We start from the raw sequence: 21721 nt of genomic DNA on the forward strand, positions 1-21721 counted from the left end.
AACTCTATTTTAAAAACTTAGACAAATATTCATTATGAAAATATTTTAGGTGAATAAAAAGGCTTAAGGCTTAATAAAGGTAGGTGTTTACACATTGCTTCTTAGCCATTATTCTCTTCAGGTAGTTTTTTAAAAAGTAAGCAGTAAGTAAGCTGTTCAATGAGATTCAGCAACAGGGCACTGAATTTTATCGGCTAAGGAATTCATGCTAAAGTACAGCTATCTTGAACAATAAGGGGGTTAGGAGTACCAACACCCTAACACAGGTGAAAAATTCATATAACTTGTGACTCCCCCAAAACTCAACTACTGTCATCCTTTGGTATCAATGGGGATTGCAGAAAATAGGGTCAGAGTTGATCTCTCAAAACCGATGGCAACATTCTAGCACCCCCCAAATCGATAACAATCCTGATTAAAAATATTAATACAGTTTAAGAGCCATCTTACATCCTCAATTATAAATGCCAGAATCAATAAAACACTTTGTTTTTAAATATATATATTTTTATTGATTTCAGAGAGGGAGGGAGAGGGGATAGAAACATCAATGATGAGAGAGAAATCATTGATCGGCTGCCTCCTGCCCGCCCCTTACCGGGAATCAAACCCACAGCCCAGACATGTGACCTGACTGGAAATTGAATTGTGACCTCCTGGGTCATAGATCGATGCTCAACCACTGAGCCACACCAGCTGGGCCTTAGTGTGTTGTTGTTGTTGTTTTTTTTTAAAAAGAAAAGCTAGCTTGACAGAAAGGGGTACAAGGGAGGGTTAGGCTACTGAATGGTGAAGAGAAGCAATTTTAAGAGAAAGCACACGTTCTAATTGAGAAAAGAGGCCACGCTGAGATGAACGAGCATCCTGCACAGCCCACGCGCCACTCAGCTGTGTTTGTATATTCTGTGTTTATTTGCTCCTTGATGACGCAAAACATGAACTTGTTCAGGAAAACGGAATACAAACCAGTCTGACCTCAATTAAATTGACATCATTCTCCTACCGACTCACCAATCACATAGGCACTCATTCGCATCACAGAAACAAGCGTGGCGGCAGAACAGGCAGTATCTTTCCCCACTCTGTGCTTTCTCACCTTTGAAAAAATAACCTTTTGAGGACTGATGTTTTGTCCATGTTAACGTAGTCAAACTTATCAATCCTTCCCTCTGGAGCTAATGCTTTTGGTGCCTTGAAGAAATCTTTCCCAAGACCCTTGGGAGAGGCCATGTTCTTTTTACAAAGCACCACAGCTTTGCCTGTCATGCCCGATCCTTCAATGCACTGAGATCACTTAATTAGGGACCTGGGAGAGGCAGTGAGTGGTCTACTTTCCTTTTTCACCAAATGGCTACTCAGCAGGATTTACTGAAACGACCGTTACTTCCCCTCTGCTCCACCATGGGGCTTCTGGCACAGACACTGACCCAGAAATGTCTGGCAGGACTGGGCACCCATCAGTGGGCTCTCGGGCGCATCCCACCTATCTCCTGACCACTCCCGCACCAGTATCACCATGGTGTGATTACGTTTTCATGGGAAACCTGGAGATGTAGAACAGGGCTACGGATTTTGGTTTTTAAGAAAAGGGGAGAGGGAGAAACACCCACTTGTTTTTGTTGTTTCACTATCCATGAGTTCTCTGGCTGCTCCGAATGTGTCCTGACCACAGACTGAGCCCACAATCATGGCATATTGGGACGATGCTCTAACCAACTGAGCTACCTGGCTAGGGCCAATCTTGTGTGTGTTTTTTTTCTATTCATAGCATCTTCCATCTAAATTCTGGAACCAAATACACAAGCTAAAATTGTTGGAATTTTTATGGAGTTAGATTGAATCTATTTATCAATTTGAGGAGAACTGATATCTTCGCCATATTGGGTCTTTAATCTACAAGCAAGAAATGTCTGCCAGCTGCCAAACCAGTTTTGCTCAGTGGACAGAGCGTCGGCCTGCAGACTGAAAGGTCCCAGGTTCGATTCCGGTCAAGGGCATGTACCTTGGTTGTGGGCACATCTCTAGTAGGGGGTGTGCAGGAGGCAGCTGATCGATGTTTCTCTCATCGATGTTTCTAACTCTCTATTCTTTTCCTTCCTCTCTGTAAAAAAATCAATAAAACATATTTAAAAAAAAAAAAAAAAAAAGCAAGCAAGCTCAGATGAATGGCCAGTGACTGATGCCTGATTTAAAGATACTCTTGGCTATGCGCTTCCAATCTGGTGAATATCAACGAGAGTCAGAGCCATTTCTTTTACGTCTTGAATATTTATGACCCAGCGAAGAGGAGATGAGCAGATAATGTAACCGCTGCTTTGTGTGCTTTACAATTTCACTGTAGGAGTGAAAAACTCAAATAGTAAATATGTGTCGTGGGTCCTTTCAAATTTCAGAATTATTTTTCTTTTGTGTTAACGGTCCCCCTTTTTAAGTTGACCTATTTGCAAATGTCACCATCAGGCAACTTAAAGGCGTTCCTAACGATCGTGTTATACGAGTTCATGATGATAATGAAGCAGCGGATGTGGCGTCCCGGTCTCTCTGAGCACCTGGAGCCCCCGGGAGACGCCACCCGCCCCACGGCGCCCGCCTGGAGCGTCACTGCTGCGATGGCGGTCACCTGCCGCAGTCGTTCCGGGTCCCAAGGTACTTGGTTCAGCTGCCACTTCTACCGCAATCAGCCCAAATTACCCTGTGATTAAACCGTGACGCCGCCTCTCGTCCTGAATGACAAGTACCCTGCTTCCCAGGGGCAGGCGGCTGGCACTGCGCTGAGCCGAGAACCCAGCCAAACCAAGCCTAACATCCCCCGTGGGCCTGGCTCTGGGGCCTCGGCCAGTGTGGGCTCTGCATCAGCCAGGGTCCGAGCAGCAGAGAGAATCAGCAGCACCTTCCCAGGCGGCTCCATGAGCTGCACACACACCGGTGACTTCCTCACTTCCTGGCGCGTCCGTGGGCACCCAGCTGGCTCCAGCATTTCTCAGCTTGGGGTTCATTTTATATACTTCCTGGTACGAGATGTTCCAAGCTCACCTTGCATCTCCCTTGCCCCACACCTGCAATAAGAATTTTCTCTGCCAAGATCTGGTACTGCTTAGTAAAGAGTCATGTTCAGAGGCCCGATGGGGCTGTGGGCACCTCCCTTAGCAAGTGGAAAGGTCCCGTGAGGATCTGAGAGGCTGCAGCTGTGTGGACGGTGCGGCTTAAAACTACATAAACTGCAGCTCCTTTCTAGGGCAAAACCTCACGCTGAGGAGACAGTGCAAAGCCAGGACAGAGGTCGATGACAAAGAAGATCCAGGGGAAAGTGGCAGAGGGCAGCGGGGGGACAAGCACTCACTTTATTAGCTTGTTCTAACAAGGATGACAGAGCTCCAGAGCTGGGAACCTAAACATGCCACCCTGAGACGTCCTGTGTAGGCAAAGCCCCAAGCTCCTTACAAGGGAATGACAATCAGATCATTTCAGAACAATGCTTCACAGCAAAAGACGGTCAGACAATGGACTAATATCATTAAGATAGACCAGGAAAGAAACAATGAGCCAACATTGAGTATCTGTCCAAACAAACTTGAAAGTATTAAAACCACAAGCAGACAGCTACGGTGGCCCAGTGGGCCCTTCCTAGCAAGTCTAGTGGAGAACAAGCTTTAGACATCACCGAAGAAACAGCAACAGGCCTGGCGGGTGTGGCTCAGTTGGTTGAGCATTGTCCTGCTGTCCTGTGCACCGAAAGGTTGCCGGCTCGATTCCCAGTCATGGCACATACCAGGGTTGTGGGCTCCATCCCCAGAAGGGGGTGTGCAAGAGGCAGCCCATGGATGTTTCCCTCTCACATCGATGTCTCTCTCACGTGGATGTTTCTCTCTCGGAGGCTCAGGAGGGATTACGTGAAGCAGCTAGGAAGATGCTAGAATCAGGATTTTGAACTCCGTCTTACCTAGCTCTTTGCTACTACATCATGCTATTTTTTTTTTCATGTTTAAATAATTTATTTAATGTTTGCTACTTGTGTGTTCATTTTAATACATAACACACATACCTGTCAGACATGAAAAATAGTGGTCTATTTAAGACGCTTTAATGATTGACAATATTTTTTTGAAATGTACTTTATGAATATAAATATTTCCAAAGCAAAGAGAGAAAATAATTGAATAAGTAGACACAATGAAATTCTGAGCAGAAGTAGGACTAATTTTTGTTCTTCAATAAATGAATACAACCACTGTAAAAATTGTTTTTGTTTTTAAGTCCAAGCAAGAAGGAGTGAGGTCTGAGGCAGCGCAGAGGGACAGATGCTTAAGAGGCATAATTGGAAAAGCCTGATAATGGGCTGGGCATTGTGTGAGATTAATAACAAGGAAAAGAAATGGAGAGCTTCAGGGCCATTACAAAAGCTGGCATCCACAGGAGTCAGACAGTGAAAAGGAACAGAGCTGACTGTCCTTTTATGCCTTCGCATTGTTTACTGCTTTTTATTCTTCACCAGACCAGCACTCACTAAAGCTAACGCTTAAGCACACATGATTTCTTGTTATGTGTTTTATCGAAAAACCCCAAACACCGTTACAACCACAATGAGGCCCTATGAAAACCATCGAGACCGGAGGAGAAACGCCAACGCCAATGCCAACATGCAAAACGGGCTGCCGAAAGGAAGGGGCGGGCTTTAAAATTAGCAAGGCCCCAGCAGCCAATACAAAAATGTCTCCGTGTACACGGCATTGGGAGCACAGACGTCTTTTTACTGCTCAGGCTGTAGAAATGGATTTATATGAATGCAATCTAGTTAGCAACATGTTCAGAGATGGTCTTCCATTCTTAAAACCTAGCGACTTTCCAAAAAGTCCCAACATAGATGCTTTGGGTTTTTCTACTCGGACAAACAAAACCCCTGAAAGTTCTCCCCAAAACTGTTTCTCCTTCTCCGACTTTGGTTGCATTTGAGGGCCCCCACCTTAGTCTTCACAATTTCATAGGAGATGCTCTCCTCGAATTATTTCTAGATGTTTGGCCAGTTACAAAAAGATCTGTTTCTCTTATTCTGTTTTCTGCTTACATGGAATGGTCCTCAAGTAGAGGTTATCTCTGATCACTTGCTGCAGCTTGTGGTCAATGGATCCTTTCTGGAACTGAAGACTCAGATAATGTCGCAAATCTTTGTTAATCACTTTGCCTACAAAAGAAAACAACAGAAGACAAAACACAGAACGGTTAGCTCTCCAGTTAAATATTGACTAAATACCCTTACGCAATAAACAGAAAAGCCTATATAATAAAGAGGTAATATGCAAATTGACCTTTGTGCCATCACCCAAGATTGCCGCCCCCATGTGGTAAAAAATGGCCACCACAAGATGACTGGCAGGGGAGGGTAGTTGTGGGTGATCAGGGCCAGCAGGAGAGGGCAGCTGGGGGCGACTGGGCCAGAAGGAGAGGGCAGCTGGGGGCGACTGGGCTGGAAAGGGAACAGTTAGGCATCAATCAGGCTGGCAGGGGAGTGGTTAGGGGGTGATCAGGCTTGGCAGGCAGGCGAGTAGTTAGGAGCCAGCAGTCCCTGACTGTGAGAGGGATGTCTGACTGCTGGTTTAGGCTTGATCCCTGTGTCAAGCAGTTGGACGACCCCCAAGGGATCCCAGATTGGAGAGGGTACAGGCTGGGCCGATGTACACTCCCCACCCCCCACCCCAGTGCACAAATTTTGTGCACTGAGCCTCTAGTGAACAATAAAAAGAAATAAGCATATTTTACTAAAGCCAAGATAACCAACACCAGATTATTAAAAGCACAATAATTAAAACATATACATCATTTTACAAGGTCAGGGAGGAGATGACACAGGTCAGAGAAGATAACAAGCTAAGTTCACTCAGTCCCATGGCTTTAAATACCACCTTTATGCTGATAACTTCCAAATGCTTATCACCTCTCCATTCAAATAAGTTCCTGCCACCCTCACCATCTTCCTGACCTTTGAAGAGGCCAAATGGTGCTGCCTCAGTGCCTTCTCTCACTAAATGTAACAGGCATTTTCTTTCCACTTACGTGACTCGGCGATACAATGTGAATAAAATAAGAGGGGAAGATCCTTTTCTTATTTGTGGGGGAAACGGGAGAGAAAAAGAGGAATATTATGGGGGTCTCCAAGAAGTAGTAAGTAGGAAGATGGAGGACTGAAGACATCTGATAGCAATGCATTTTTAGTGAGGGCTGAACTCAAAATGAAACCCAAAGCAATCCCCATCATTCCGTGGAAAGACCTCAGATAATTAGGAGAGAGCAATGTGAAGACAAAATAGATGATCTTACTGAATAATAAAGGACTGCTTACTTAAAATGTACTCTTCGTTTTATTTTTAAAATATATTTGTATTGATTGCAGTGAGGAAGGGAGAGGGAGAGAGAGATAGAAACATCAATAATGAGAGAGAATTGTTGATGGGCTGCCTCCTGCATGCCCCCATTGGGGAATTGAGCACATAGTCTGGGCGTGTGTCCTGATAGGGAATCGAACTGTGACCTCTTGGTTCATAGGTTGACCTTCAACCACTGAGCCACATTGGCTGGGCTAATCTTTGTTTTATTTGAACAGCATAGTTATGACAAGATTAAATAAATCAAAAGGTTACTACAGCTCAGTTCATTCTTTTCACCCATATGAGAGGTTGCTAATATAAGCAGGAAATCAGAGTCCTTCTGAAGTTAGAGATAATATTCAGATCCTTAACTGAATACATACTGTCCCTGTTTTGCCAAAAATAGATGCTAAGGAAGCCGGGAATTTTTATGATTAAAGAAAACCTGAAAGCCCTCGTCGGTTTGGCTCAGTGGATAGAGCATTGGCCTGTGGACTAAAGGGTCCTGGGATTGATTCTGGTCAAGGGCACATGCCTAGGGTTGCAGGCTTGATCCAGGAGGCAGCCAACCAATGATTCTCCCTCATCATTGATGTTTCTATCTCTCTCTCCATCTCTCTTCTTCTCTGAAATCAATAACAATAAGAAAAAAGAAAAGAAAAGAAGAGAAAAGAAAAGAAAAGAAAAGAAAAGAAAAGAAAAGAAAAGAAAAGAAAGAAAAAGAAAGGAAGCCTGAAAGATATCCACAGGGAGAACTGGGAGGAATGCCTAAGCCCACAGATTGCTACTGCCAGGCATTCTGGGGTCCCCTACACTGAAGTCCAATTCAGGTGGGAGCATATTATTTCATTTGTTATTTATATTATAGTGCTTGTTTGTTGCTGGGTAGAAGCAACCCCTAATTCATAATCAATACTGCACGGTCTCATTGCTTACTGAACAAAAACATATTCAATAATGGGTTCATCAAGTCAATTATAAAGGTTAACCAATTATATGGGTTGGCGTTCTTTAAGATTAATAATTAATAATAAACTACACCGGCTACAGCAATCAACATAGACTTCTTTGCCTCCGGAAACCAAAAGAAACCAAAAGAAGGGGACAGAATGTTATTATTGCCTCTTTGATACGATTCTAGGTAAAAATTTTAGGTGGAAATAACTTGTACAGGCAGATGACTGCAAGGACGCGAGGGCCAGCCAGCAGTCACCGCAGAGGAGTCTATGTTATCAAATGTACACGAAGTTCTGCCTTTTGTTTAGGGAGCATGTCACAGGAACTTGATATGTCAAGGGCATGAAACACATGTACTCGGGGTGAATGTAGCTGTTGTTAAACAAATAAGAAAGAAGGTCCCTCCCAGTAGCATTCCCGCCCAGGCAGCCTTTGCTCGAGGCGCTGAGCTCGTTCATTGACTTTAAGTGACTTATGAGTCAGGGTGATTTATGAACGTTATAAACAGATCTATGTACCTTAAAGTACAGCTCGGGTGGGGAGAGGCCTAAACTGAAATTTCAATCATATGAATAAATCCAGGTAAGCGAGTTTCGATACACAAATCTTTAGTCCAAAGAGTAGAAAGCCACACGTTCCGAATGTATGCTAGTTCACATCGGCTCCGGGTCTCTCTGAGGCATGGCTGAGTGGGGTCACCGATTACTGTCTAGATACACCCTGTGGCAGGCCGGCGTGGGTGTGGCCACAGAAGAAGCTGTCAATCACCCTAAACGCCAACATGCGTTGTCTTTCCATAAGGACAGTCTAGCAAGTGGTTGGCAAAGTCTCCTTAAGTCAAGATAGGACATGTCTTTAGCATTTTTCTAATCCAGTCATTACAAAATCCAATAAAAAAAAATAGAAAAATGAGGCCTGTTTGGCATGTCTTATTCTTATAAATTCACATTGATTCCTGGTGACCATCCCATTCTTTCCGAAGCACTTACAACACTGTATTTTTTTAAATAACCTCTTCAAATTTTGAGTACAGAGAAAGACAAAAAACATATGATTTCACTTATCCGTTGGATCTAAAGAACAAAATGACCAAAACTGAAACAGACTCATAGACTCAGAGAGCTAGCTGGTGGCTACCAGAGGGGCGGGGGGGTTGGAGGCCCGGATGAAAAAGGTGAAGGGATTAAAAGGTACAAATTGGCAGTTACAGAATACTCAAAGATATGTGTAGTACAGCACAGGGAATAGGTTGACAATATTGGAATAACTATATGTGGTGCCATAACTACAAATAATAACTATATGTAAATATAGCAAGGGGAAGGAACACCTTGTAAGGTATTTGATTGACTACCCACTGTGCTATACACCTAACACTAATGCAAAAACAATGTTGAAAGTCAATGGTAGTTGAAAAACAAACAAAGTTAGGGAAGTGGACTTGAGTTTTGACCACGTACTTCATGTCCTTTTGGAAACTGGGAATTTGCTTCTCTTCGTTCTCCTGGTACTTCCCACATTCTCCGTAGTTTCAAAGAATATTGACAATAACCCCGCGATCATATCTGAGATTCCCTTCAACGCCTGTGAGACCATTCAGTTGGGTCCTAAAAACTTAGATGCATTTAAAGTGAAGGATAACTCTTGCTCTCTCCTAATCTTCAAAAAAAATGAAATTTCTCCTCTTTGGGGTTATTTTCCTTTTTTACTGCTGGAAAAGTAGTTCTGCTAGTTCGAGATTATGGAAGCCAGTAAGAATGATACTGATCTAACCAATGCTGACTGCTTATTGCTAATTTCATCGATGCTATCCGAAATCGGCCTGCAATCAGCTGACATGAAGACCTGACGGTAAGCCCACTTTTCCTTCTTGCTGCTCTCACTCCAAACAACCTTGGAAGCTCTTGGTGCTCTCCGAAGTATCACAGCTCCTTGCAAGCTTCCTTTAGAAAAGAAAACCCTTCAATGATTATTTCTTAGTCTACTTAGCGCTGGAGAAATGTGATTAAGTCTCCTTCTACCTGCCAATCAGATGCATCTTTTTAAAAAAAATCTGAGCTGCTGAGAGCATTCTGTGCGCCCTTAAGGATTTCTTCACTTAATTTTCTTCCAGAAATCTCATCTTGGAAGCACACCTGTGGAATCTGTGAAATAAATCCTTTTTCCTCAAAGGCAAAGTATGGATAAAACCATGCCTCAGGTCTCTTCCTCACCCCGCCTGGAAGATGGCTTAGTGTTTTCCCCCAAATAAACTGTCCATTTAACTAGCTCCACACAGCCACGGTTACTAACTAGCCCTTTCCCGGGAGAGCAGTGTTTTATTCCTCCCTCCACCCCCTGAGCACCTCAGCAGTAAGAGAACGTTCCAGAAACAGTGAAAGTGATATGCGTAAACTGAACTCCAAACTGGCTCCTTGGCTTAAGGCAGGGGAGCCCCATCCATCCACCCATCCACCCCCATCTTTTGAGTTTCTTCTCAAGCATCCTATATAATAAAAGGCTAGTATGCAAATCAACTGAACGGCAGAACAACCAGTTGCTATGATGTACACTGACCACCAGGGGCGAGCTGCCCCCTGGTGGTCAGTGCGCTCCCACAGGGGAAGCCCGGCTCAGCCAAAAGCCGGGCTCACAGCTGGTGAGCACAGTGGCAGTGGGGGGAGCCTCTCCCATCTCTGAGGCCGTGCTAAGGATGTTCAACTGCTGGATATCCCCCAGGGGCCCCTTCCTTATTATTATTATTATTATTATTTCAATGAATTTACAATCAAAAGACTTGGGAGTACAGCACTCTTTGGTTTTAAATATATCCATTGCTAAAAGCCTGAGACTGTTAGTTTATTGCACGCAGAATTCAATATTAAATGCAGCACTGGAATTATTTCATTATATTCAAATTAAGAGAAAATAAAACCCACGATCATGCTGTACGCTTTACAAAAACGCTTCATGGTTTTCATTTGGGTAAGTAAAACAAGTGCTAGCCTTTCCGTGTAGGATACATTTGCAAGTAACAATGATTTCTCTAAAAAAAGCTCCGGTGTATGGTCAGGGATCTGAGTTACAGAGAAAAAGAGGAGGTGCTCCAGAGGAAAATGCTGCTGTGTGTGTGGATGTTCTACTTCTGAGCAACCCCACCTCCCCCACTCCCACCCCTCCAGGCTCCACCCCCGCTCTCTCCCTGTGGTTTCAGCTTTGTGTCTGGCCCTGACACCCCGCCGTGCTCTGTGCATGGAAATGCTGTCAGAGAAAAAGGCCGGCCTGGACCACCTCCCATGCCAGCCGGCCTCCCTCACTGCATCTCAGCCTGTGTACACACAGGAGCTGTGCTTTTTGTGCAGCTCTGTGTTGTCTAAACTACCTAGCACAGTGGTTGGCAAACCGCGGCTCGCGAGTCACATGCGGCTCTTTGGCCCCCAGAGTATGGCTCTTCCACAAAATCCCATGTGCGGGTGTGCATATACAGTGCGATTGAAACTTTGTGGCCCATGCATAGAAATCTGTTTTCGGCTCTCCAAAGAAATTTCAATCGTCGTCCCATTGATATCTGGCTCTGCTGACTAATGAGTTTGCCAACCACTGGCCTAGCACACGGCTGAATAAATACTTCTCTTAAAACACACCAGGTTGGCATTTTAAATAATGGGACTGCTATAATGGAGGAAGCTTTAACAGAATTCATCTTTAAAAAAAATACTTGCACTTTAATCCTCAAAGACACAAGCAGTCTTTCAATCAGCAGACCATTACAAGTAATGTTGTGACTATAACAATGTGGACAAATGCTTATGACATATGTTAAATGGAAAAAGGTCACAGAGTATGAGGGTGGCCCTAACTTACAGCATGTCTGAGGCTATGCAACTGAAAATGTGTAAGGAACTTGTGCAAAGCAAACTCCTTCTTAAATACTCAATAATACCTAAAATATTATTGCAGGGTACAATGGAGTGATTTTTAAAAACTTTTTTTTTCCCCTTTAAAAGCCTTTCTCTTCACGGTTTTTATGTTTTCAGATTTTCTACATTGAAAAATCTATTACTATAATGAGAAAAGAACTTTTATTTTGATTCAAAAAATATATTTGTATTGATTTCAGAGAGGAAGGGAGAGGGACAGAGAGACAGAAATATCAATGATGAGAGAGAATCATGGATAGGCTGCTTCCTGCATGCCCTCCACTGGGGATCAGGCCCACAACCCAGTTATGTGCCCTGACTGGGAATCTACCTGTGTCTGGTGGGGAAAGCCAGTTGGTCAAGGCTGGGAGGGCGGGGAGGCTGGGATGGGGGACAGTACACTCTGGGCAGAGCGGACAGGGCTTTACCTGTGACATTAACAGGTCAGAACACTACTCTGGAGTGAAGAAGTCACTAAACATTGGACACAACACAGCCCAGACCTGTGTTTTATTCGGGTGGAGCATCCTGGTGACAGTGTGGAGTCTGGACGCGGGAGAGCAGGCGGAGGGCGTTCAGACCGGCAGAGAATGGGTTTAGCCGCAAACCAATTACCGCTGGCGGGAGCAGCGGCAGGAGAGTCAGGCGGCAGAAAATCGGGTCGGCGAGGGCGACTCCGGGAACGTGCGCAGAGCAGGAGACATTAATCGAGACGCGAAGTGAAGGGGCACAGATTTGTAGAGCGCTCCAATTCCAACTTCAAATTATAGGAGTCCCCAGAGGAGAAGAGAATGAACTAAACAATCAATAAACAAGGAGTGGGGCTGCAGAGAACGGAAAGCGTTGGAGAGAAATGGGGCTGGAGACTGAAAGGCTCAGCATGTGTCAGGAGAAGGAAAACAGCATCACCAGGACCCACATCTAAATTCTTCTTCTTCTTTTGAGTCTCTAAGCTTCCCAAAAGAAAAAAATTATTCAGGGTCAAAATGAAGAGAGATTAAGATAACGCTACGGTGAGAGACGTGTGCTGGCTGTACTCCGTTTGCATGGCAATGAAGTCTTTCAGATTTTTGGTGGTAGTGGTGGGTTAAAAAATTTCTTTTTCATCTATCTACCTTTTCTTCAGAGAACACAGGAATAATCTAGAACTCTGCTACCGAAGCTAAAAGAAAACCTTATCATTATAGCTGCTGTAGGCAAATACTACACTATACTATGTCACTGAGGTGATAAGGAATAAACCGGTGACACGTGAGAAAGAAATGTGAGACAGAGGCAAGGAAACAAGACCAACAGGAAGTGGACACAAGCCACAGGCTATCTTGTTTTTAGTGGGGAAAGTCCAAAGTTACTGCTTCAGAGAGAACGAGAAACGGACGAAAAAAACCTTGGGTGAGGTTGTAAGTGGGTCCCAATCCTCAACAACCATTGGGTGATGTTGTATGTGGGTCACGCCCCTCAACTACCATTGGGTGAGATTAGAGGTAGGACCGGCCCCTCAACAACCATTGGGTGAGGTTGGAAGTGGGACCCGCCCCTCAAAAATCCTGTGTTACCTTTTCTCCTGGTAGGAGGTTTCAATGAGCTAATCAGACACACAAATATTTTCAGACGGCCGGAATCAGCCTCGAACAATGAGTAATAGTACGACCCCATGTTTTAAAAACAGTTATTTAAAGAACAGAGTGCGGAAACTGTGATCAAGGTCATTAGCCATACAACAATTAAACATAAGGAAGTGGACACTGACATAGGGAGAAAGGAACCGATTTTGAAGAATGTCAGGAGAGAGAACAAAACATGCTCCTCATACTTTTCTAGAAGAAACCAAAAGGGCAATGTTTATTTGAATGCCTGGTTACAGCTGGTGGATCAAATAGGCTGCCTCTCACCGGGGATCGAACCCACGATTGAACCTACCTGGTAGGTGCCCTGACCAGGAGTGGAAACTGGCAACCTTTTGGTGCAAGGGATGATGCCCAACCAACTGAGCCACACCAGCCAGGGCAGAAAAAAATATATTTTTTTAAATCATATATCTCTTCAGGACAAAATAGACACTACTGAGAGTGTCTATTACATCCTATGGAGAACTTCCATTTTACGTCACAGCATTAAGAGCTCGTGGTTTTAGTCCCATAAGCTCTCTTTGAAATGACCCACAGAAAATTCTTTACCTAAGAATGCCAACTCACAGATGTGGATGGAATGATAGAATTAGTAACCCCCGATGAAATACTTGATTTGGCCAGGGTGATTTTCCGAAAGGGCCAATCTGAGTACATCACACCTCTGCTTTCCACATAACCTTCCAATGGCTTCCAGCTGAACTCAGAATAGCATTCAAGTCTGTCCATTAGGGTTACAAGGCCTGCAACCTTCCTCAGCCGTCTGCAGCCTCGACTCCTTTGCAGCTAGCTCCCTCTCCATACTCCATGCCCACTCCATACTCACCTTTTCCCTGGGCGTTGTTATGTAATTTTTTTTTTTTTTTTAAATCTCCAGGACCCTCTTTCTCCAACGCCTGGCCTGGCTGTTTCTTACACACTCTTTACACCTGCACTCTTGTCTGTACATGGATGTCAGCTCTCAGACGCCTCCTGATCCTCCAGTCCCAAGTTAGCTGCCGGTCTTGGTGAATTCCTTGGGACCCTGTAATCCCCTTATCAAATATACACACCTCACCACTTTAACTGCCTAATTACTTGTCTGTTTCACTCCCTGGATTACCAGCTTTAGAAGAATAGGAATAACCGCAGCAAGAACTCAAGAGAGACTGAAGAAGTAATAGAACGCAACAGAACAACCGAAGGCCTTTGTTAAAGAGCACAGCCTTCTGAGTCCAATACTATTTTTTCTTTATAAACCGTATCTTCTACAATATTTTACTCCAAACACTTATTTTACTTCTAAGGACCTTCCGCATTACTCAAATGATCGACACTCTTCATTCATCTTCTCCAAACTTTGAACTGGTGGAGGTAAGTGAAGACGATAGCGAGAAAATACAGTTTTTAACAAAGTCTGCTGACTTTTAATCTCCACACGCAGTGTTCAAAAGGACATTTTACAACGCAATTATCCTAGACTCTTCAAAGTGTCAATGTCATGAAAAAGAAAGAAAAAGGGAAGAAGCTGAAAAGCAGGAAGATCGGACTAAATTAACAGATTGAAGAGTCAGGACAAGTAAAATAAATGTGACTCCTGTTTGGTTCTTAGACTTTTAAAAAGATAGAAAGAAATAAAACAAACAAACAAAAAGCACCCACAAATAATGTTACTCCAAAGGACATTTTTGGAACAACTGGGAAAATCTGAACATAGCCTGAATAGCAAATACTTTTGCTTTCATCCTTATAGTCATTGAGTGTGAAAATAAAGATAGTGTGGCTATGCGGGAACATCTCCTTATTCTCAGGATCTATCATGAAGTCATGAATATGTAATATGTGCAACTTATTTCCAAGTAGTTGACTTAAAAAAAATCACACATACACACACACACACACACACACACACAAACACTCACTCACACACACACACACACACACACACACACACACAGAGACCCGTGCTTGCAACAAGTGAAGCAAATTTAGCCTAAGTTAAAATTTGTCTAAACAAAAAGTATATCAATGCTTATTGACTCTCTCTTTGCATTTTGGTAGGTTTGAATTAAAAAAAAAAAAGTTGGGGACAAATAGCTAATATTTGCTGAGTGATTATTCCAGGCTGGACCTGTTCTAGGATATTTCTGTATTAACTCAACCCTCACAGTACCCCTGTGAGTCACAGGACAGGAAGAAATGTATTTTAAAACCTCTTAGGAAATACAATCTCATCAGCAAAATCACGTCCCTATGTTAATTTGTCAACATTTACTTGTTGGTTCAGTTCTACATCCCCAGCATCTAAAACAAAGACAGGTACACAGTAGGCACTCAAATGTTTGCTAAACTTCTACATGCTTATGAATCTTTTTTACACAGAAGAACTGGGAAATATAGAGTCTCACGGTACTCATTCCTATTGTGATCACTTTGTGCCATGTCACTTTTCATTTCTATTTAACAAAACAACATCAGATCCAAGAGTTAATATGCCTGAAGCATTCAAGTCTGAGCTGACCGTGTCTATATTTCAAACCGTAGAAATCAGCTCTCGTATCATGAAACGAGCATGAATTGATCACCTTCTGAAGCTATAGTGATTATGACAGGCGGATCTGTCACTCAAGTGACATCGCACGTGCGCAGAAAAGAATGTCAATCCGCAGACCTGAGACAGAGCCAAGGGAGGCCTGCTGGCAAGACTGGCCCGCGGCCGCCTCCGGGACCTGGACTGCAGGAGGGCTCCCGCCATCCCTATCCGAACGGCCCCGGGGCCTACACCGTCTGTGAAAACAATGCGGTCTGTGCTGAGCATCTGATTCCCCCTGGGAGCCTGGGACGCTGGCCCCTGCAGGCAGAGGGTGCCCTCAGGACCAGCCGCGTCAGCACCGGGCCCTGGGCTCTGACAGCTTCCCTGGTGGATGCCTCACGCCTGCCCTCCTAGCTCAGCGCCCGAGGAAGTGAGGGCCTGGCTCCCGCCCACTGGGTGCCCTGTGCCTTTTCCAGTCACCGGAATAAGCCTGAGCCCGAGGAGGACCATGTGCGGGGCCTGGGGCCTCCGAGGCGGCCGGCACCTGTCGGCGGACGTGGAGACCATCTGGAGACACAGATGTGCCGCACCGAGTTCATTACCGGGGATGAGGGACATCGCAGACACGGAGCGCATTTCCATGCCAACTCATAACAAAAGGAACGTTGGTAAAAGCCGCTAGGACTTTCACTGTGGACTGTGTGTTAGAACACTTCTATCCGGTGGTTAATCTGTCTAGGCGTCCCTCATGGGATAAGGAAGAAAAAGAGATAATTAATGATGAGAAATTCAATTATACTATAAGCTACGGATCACGTCTCAAACCTCCAAAGCAATGGAATTATTCTTAAGAAATTTCTGTTCCATTCCACCATCAAAAAGCTCCCAGCAACCCCCACAGACCCCCCTCTGGGACAGGTGTCTGGAGCCCAGAGGTTACGTCCTAAAGGCAAGTTCCCGAGGCATTTGCTTCTGTTTCGCAGACAGGGTGAGGGTGACGGCAGAAAGTGCCAGGGTCCCCCTTCACATCTCAAATGACGAGTAGCTCCTGATAATGGGGAAACGCACTGTTATTCATTCCTCAGAAGAAATAAAATTCGGGGACGGTACATATTCAAAAACTGATTAGCTGCTCTCTCCATCGTGTATTTCCATTTATAAATAAGCACTGAGAAGAACCCTAACATTCATATTTTAGAAAAGGCATATTTTGTGCAAAATATTAAATAACATTCTAAGTAAACATCATCACGTTTTAAGTTAAAATGGTTAGACTCTCTCTCCAGGCGATCCACAACCCTCATCGTTACCTATCTCAGGAAAATACATCTGGCCCAACAAGCTTCATAGCCATTTCACTCTGAAATACTCCCGCAAGCTACAGAGAGCCGGGGTGCTCTGCCGAAACTTTCAGTCCCTGTCTGCTCAGGGGCAGTTGAGAGATGGGAACGGGGATGGGGGTAGGCGACTTGCTATTATGATGGGCGAAATGCCTCCGTCTCTAACCCAACAGCCACGTCCAACAAACAGACGACGATGCTTCCGGGGTGCTTCAGGCAGACACCTTAGAGCACATGTGTCAAACACAAGGCCCGAGGGCCAAATCCGTCCCGCCAGGCCTTGCAATGTGGCCTGCACCGCGCTGTCATCACTGCACTCCGCTGCGTTTCCATCACAATGACAGTTTATGACTGTTCAGTAAACCATTCGGCCCGCGATTTAGGCTGGATTTTAGATTTTGGCCCCTTCTCTGATTGAGTTCGACACCCCTACCTTAGAGCAAACACGAGGCAAGGTTTCTTTCTCATGTTCACTGCCCCGCTTTCCCATGTAAAGCCGCTGCTCGTGTTAATAAGGAAGTCTGGGTGCTGGTTTATGAAGCCGTCCGCCAAGAGCCACCAAACAGAGGAAGCCAGCTGGGTTGAACGAGAGCCCAAAGTGTAAACTTCATTCACCACTTGGTCGGATTGAATTAAACCACCACCGGGTCTCTGCGCTTGGCGTTGGCTGTGCCAGAACCTAGCGAGGTGGAGCCGGAGACACAGAAGGGGAAGCGGTGGACGTAAGAGGTCCCTCGGATGCGACAGCAGAGTCCTTGCGGGCGAGGAGGAGCACTGAAGGGTCAGGAGGAAGGAGGTTAGAAGGATCCACATTCTGTCTCAGAGATCCGGCATTCTCCGCAGACAAACCTGACTGGAGTCCTGCTCCGTTGCAGACTCACTAGCCGGGTACGTGGGTTTCGTATCTCTGGCCCCTCACTTCCCCTGTCTGTCCATCCAGATAATGCCGGCTCTAGGGGGTTGTTTTAAGGAGTAAGTGAGTTAGTGAGGGAATCATGAAAAAGGTTTTAGTTAAAATTCTGACTGCCACAGAGGATGCATCCAAAAATACCAGCTCACTTTTGGAGGTCACAGACAAACAAGACCGACTTGCGTTACGTTGTGCAACTTCACTGCTTTTAAAAAAAATATTATTAAATTTACTGATTCTAGAGACAAAAAAAAAAAAAAAAAAAAAAAAATGAAGAGGAAGAGACAGAGAAGCATCCATTTGTTCCACTTATGTATGCATTCACTGGTCAATTCGTGTATGTGCCCTGACCGGGGATCGAACCTGCAACCTTGGCGTGTGAGGTACAAGACTCTAGCCAACTGAGCTACGAGGCCAGGGTTTTAACTGCTTTTCGGTGTAACACAGTTCTTAACTATGAATAATTTTAGACAAACAGCTAAGAGACTAAAATTTATTTCCTAGTCTTCACTTCCTCATTCCTTTTAGTCCAATCTGTACACATCAGGCCACGCTCCCTCCACCGGACAGGTTAGACTCCATTCCAGCCAACGTCCCGTCACACAACGGAACAGTCTCACAGTCACTCACATCAGCCAGGTATCACAAGAGGAGAAACATCAGTGGGAGTGCGTTGCAATGAGATCATAGTATTATTTGGCCCTTTTTTATTGAAGAAACGGTTTTCTCCCCCTGCTTTTATCGTGTCACCGTGACCTTCTCCCGAAGAGACGCTTGGATACAGAGGCTAAAGCCACCATCTGAAAAAGCCCTACTGTACCCACATCACATTTCCTGGTAAAGATGCATAATGTGCCTGAAAACACCAGGCAGGGCTGGCAATTAGGACACGGACCAAACACTGGATTTATTTACGACAGGAAAGCACATCTTTCTGACTCTTCAGAGTTTACATGGGGCCGTTGTTCTTGCCAGGGGCCGTGTCCCGGAGGGAGGTCCTCTGTTTGAATCTTGTCTCTGTGGTTTTTAGGAAGTTACAGGGGCACGAAGGCTTTGCCTCCCCGTCAAGGAGACCACTCCGGAGAGGACAGAATGAAAAGAACCGCCTGTAGAGATCTCAACCATAATGACCCGAGGCAGCCTTTTACTCCTCTTCCTCACAAACGTAACAAACAGTGTTTTGAGACGGAATAAGCAGCACAGAGAGCGTGCTGCGGATGGATGGCTTTGCAGAAAGAGCTTCTTGCCCTAATTTTCAAATCGAACACGCAAACATGTTTAGATAGTTAAGTGTTTGCTGCGGTAATGGAGTTAATTATGCTCTCTTCAAGGCCTGCAATTTACAATTAAAACCAAATAACGAGGGATCTTAACATTTCATTTCTAATCTATAATTCTCCGAACAGGAGATTAATGTGCTTAAACCTCTGCCAAGTACGACTTTAATTTAAATCTAACACTTGGCATATAGGAAAATGTTTATTTCTTTATGCTGTTCCCTTAGGCATCACAAATACATGTGAATCATTCTTTTTTCTTTCTTTAAAAAATATATATATTTTATTGATTTTTTTACAGAGAGGGATAGGGAGCTAGAAACGATGAGAGAGAAACATCAATTCAGCTGCCTCCTGCACACCCCCTACTGGGGATGTGCCCGCAACCAAGGTACATGCCCTTGACCAGAATCGAACCTGGGACCCTTCAGCCTGCAGGCCGACGCTCCATCCACTGAGCCAAACCGGTTTCGGCATGTGAATCATTCTTTACCCTAAGAATGATTGTTTTATTGATTTTAAATGTGGAAAAAATTTTTGGCGTTAAATATTTTTTAATTAAAATTACTGTCTTTCCTCCCCTAAAGTACTCAAGGACCTCCAAATTTAAAGGGAAATTAATAAGATTAAAGAGGAATTTTTAATTTTTTTTAATTTACCTCCCATCAACACAAGGTCAGGAAGGGGTTTCGGAGAGTGTAATGAAGATAATAATTTGCAATGATGTTACTGTAATTTTAAAAGTCAGCTCCAATTTGCTGCCCTCCTGGGAGCAATGCTCCTAAAAGGTGACTTTTTCCTCAATTAATTCAACTTCCATTGGGTCAAAACCACTTAAGTTATAGCTCAATATCAGCTTCATTAGACATCCTTCCTTATTAGTTTTCATAAATTTATTAATGAGACACTTAGTGCTACCCAGTAAGAAATCTTTCGGATTTCTGGTTCAGTCCTTTCATTGTACTGTGCAAAAAAACAAACAAAACACAAAAAACTGAGGGGTGCATGTATGTGCATATGCACACACACCCTCCCCCCCTCCGCACCCACCCTCCCAAACACACACGATGAAGGACAGGCCCAAGGATGCATAGGAGGTTAACACATTGACTTTTTTTTTTTTTACAGATTTATTTTCACTCTACTTTGTGTTACTACCTAATACAACGACCAATTCTCCTACTGAATGTTAAAGGCGTAAAACGAAAAGAAAACACTGAGAATGAAACAACAACGCACAAAACTACCCTAATTTGACTTCAAATAAGAGACCTTCGTATGTTAGCAAAAGGAAGACAGTGAGTGGGAAAGGCAGTGCCGCACTGGCTGTTGACATCATCTAAATGCCCAGCCGTGCGTTCATGGGAACACGTATGAGCGCCGTCCGCGCCAGGTAGGCCCGCGCTGGACGCGGAAGACTGGCTCTCATGTCCATGGCAACGGATGAAGCTGTGCTCCCTCGGAGCTCAGCAACGCGTGCCCAGCAGGCTGTATGCTGGAGCGTGGCTTCCCTTATCCTTCCATTTGACTTGGTTTGACTTTAATCAACATATTTTGGTCTTCCCTTTGTGGGTGTGTGTGTGCGGGTAAATATTAATATAAACGTTTGCCTGATGAATGCCATCATTCCGTGTAGCAATATGCCACATTTTTATGCGGTGATAGCTCCATTTTGATGCAGACAGGAGAATACAAACACACAACCTGTAATTACCTTGTGGAGGCAGAAAAGACACCTGCCATTTCATGAATCAAAAAATCTTCTAACTCATCACCTGGTGACATAAAAATCAGAAGTATCACGGCTACCACATGTGCACGGTAAATGCTAGAGCTCCGTCAGACCTATGCTTAAATTTGAAGCAGGTCTGCTGCTGTCTGCATCAGGGGAGACAACAGGCCAGATGATATAAAGCAAAACTGATTTCCCCCCTCCAAATGGGCACATTTGGTCCAGCTGCTTCAGCTGACAAGCTTCCAAGTAATCAACGTTTGGTGCTCTGCACTGACCACTCTGCTATTCAAGCAGAAAACAGAACGTGCAAAAAAACAAGCCCAAATGGAGATGTAATTTACGAGTTGGAGCAGGGTACTGGCATAAAAACAGACATATAGATCAATGGAACAGAACAGAGAGCCCAGAAATAAACTCACGTCTATATGGTCAATTAATATTTGACAAAGGAGGCAGGGACAATGGGGGAGAAAAGACAGTCCCTTCAATAAATGGTGCTGGAGAAATTGGACAAAGGCATGCAAAGGAAAGGAAACTAGACTGCCTTTTTACACCATAAACTAGAATGAATTCTAAACGGGTTAAAGACTTAAATGCAAGATTAGAAAACATAAAGCTTCTAGAAGGAAACACTGGCAGTAAAATCTCAGACATTTCCCTTAGTAATATTTTTTCCTGATATATCTCCTCGGGCCAAGGAAACAAAAGAAAAAAAAATAATAAACTAATGGGATGACATCAAACTAAAAGTGTTTGCACAGCAAAGGACACCGTCAACGAAATCAAAAGACAACTCTACTGAACGGAGTACGTGTTTGCTAGTGAAGTATCTGATAAAGGACTAATATCCAAAATTTAGAAAGAACTCATACAGCTCAATACCACAAAAACAAAAACCCAATTTCCCGTAGGGTGGATGGGTTGGGGAGGACCCCAAGGTAGGTGATGACCAGGGGAGGACAGGCTGAGGCCGGCATGCTGAGGGACTCAGGGTGTTCCCCCCACCACTCAGCAGGTAGGAGGCACTGGAGCGGCCCTGCGATGTACCCAGCCTCGGCCTCCAGGCCAGAGAGTCTGGTGACGCTGCGAGAGAGACACCGTCCA

The 21721-nt window shown here is 44.4% G+C and overlaps 1 protein-coding gene and 1 non-coding gene across 3 annotated transcripts in view; both read right to left on the reverse strand.

Moving 5' to 3' along the window:
• MAGI3 (membrane associated guanylate kinase, WW and PDZ domain containing 3) overlaps positions 1–21721 on the reverse strand; it is a 120345-nt gene that overhangs the window by 36508 nt on the left and 62116 nt on the right. For both annotated transcript variants that reach the window (XM_045586852.1, XM_045586853.1), the window contains exon 2: positions 5063–5179. In XM_045586852.1, coding sequence (XP_045442808.1) covers positions 5063–5179 — 117 coding nt within the window. The remainder of the gene's footprint in view (positions 1–5062; positions 5180–21721) is intronic.
• Positions 13247–13376, reverse strand: LOC118727522. The gene has a single exon (XR_004990601.1). It is a non-coding gene; the product is annotated as a small nucleolar RNA SNORA25 (small nucleolar RNA).

This window comes from Pipistrellus kuhlii, unplaced genomic scaffold, assembly GCF_014108245.1.
Source record: "Pipistrellus kuhlii isolate mPipKuh1 unplaced genomic scaffold, mPipKuh1.p scaffold_m20_p_24, whole genome shotgun sequence".
NCBI classification, from domain to species: domain Eukaryota; kingdom Metazoa; phylum Chordata; class Mammalia; order Chiroptera; family Vespertilionidae; genus Pipistrellus; species Pipistrellus kuhlii.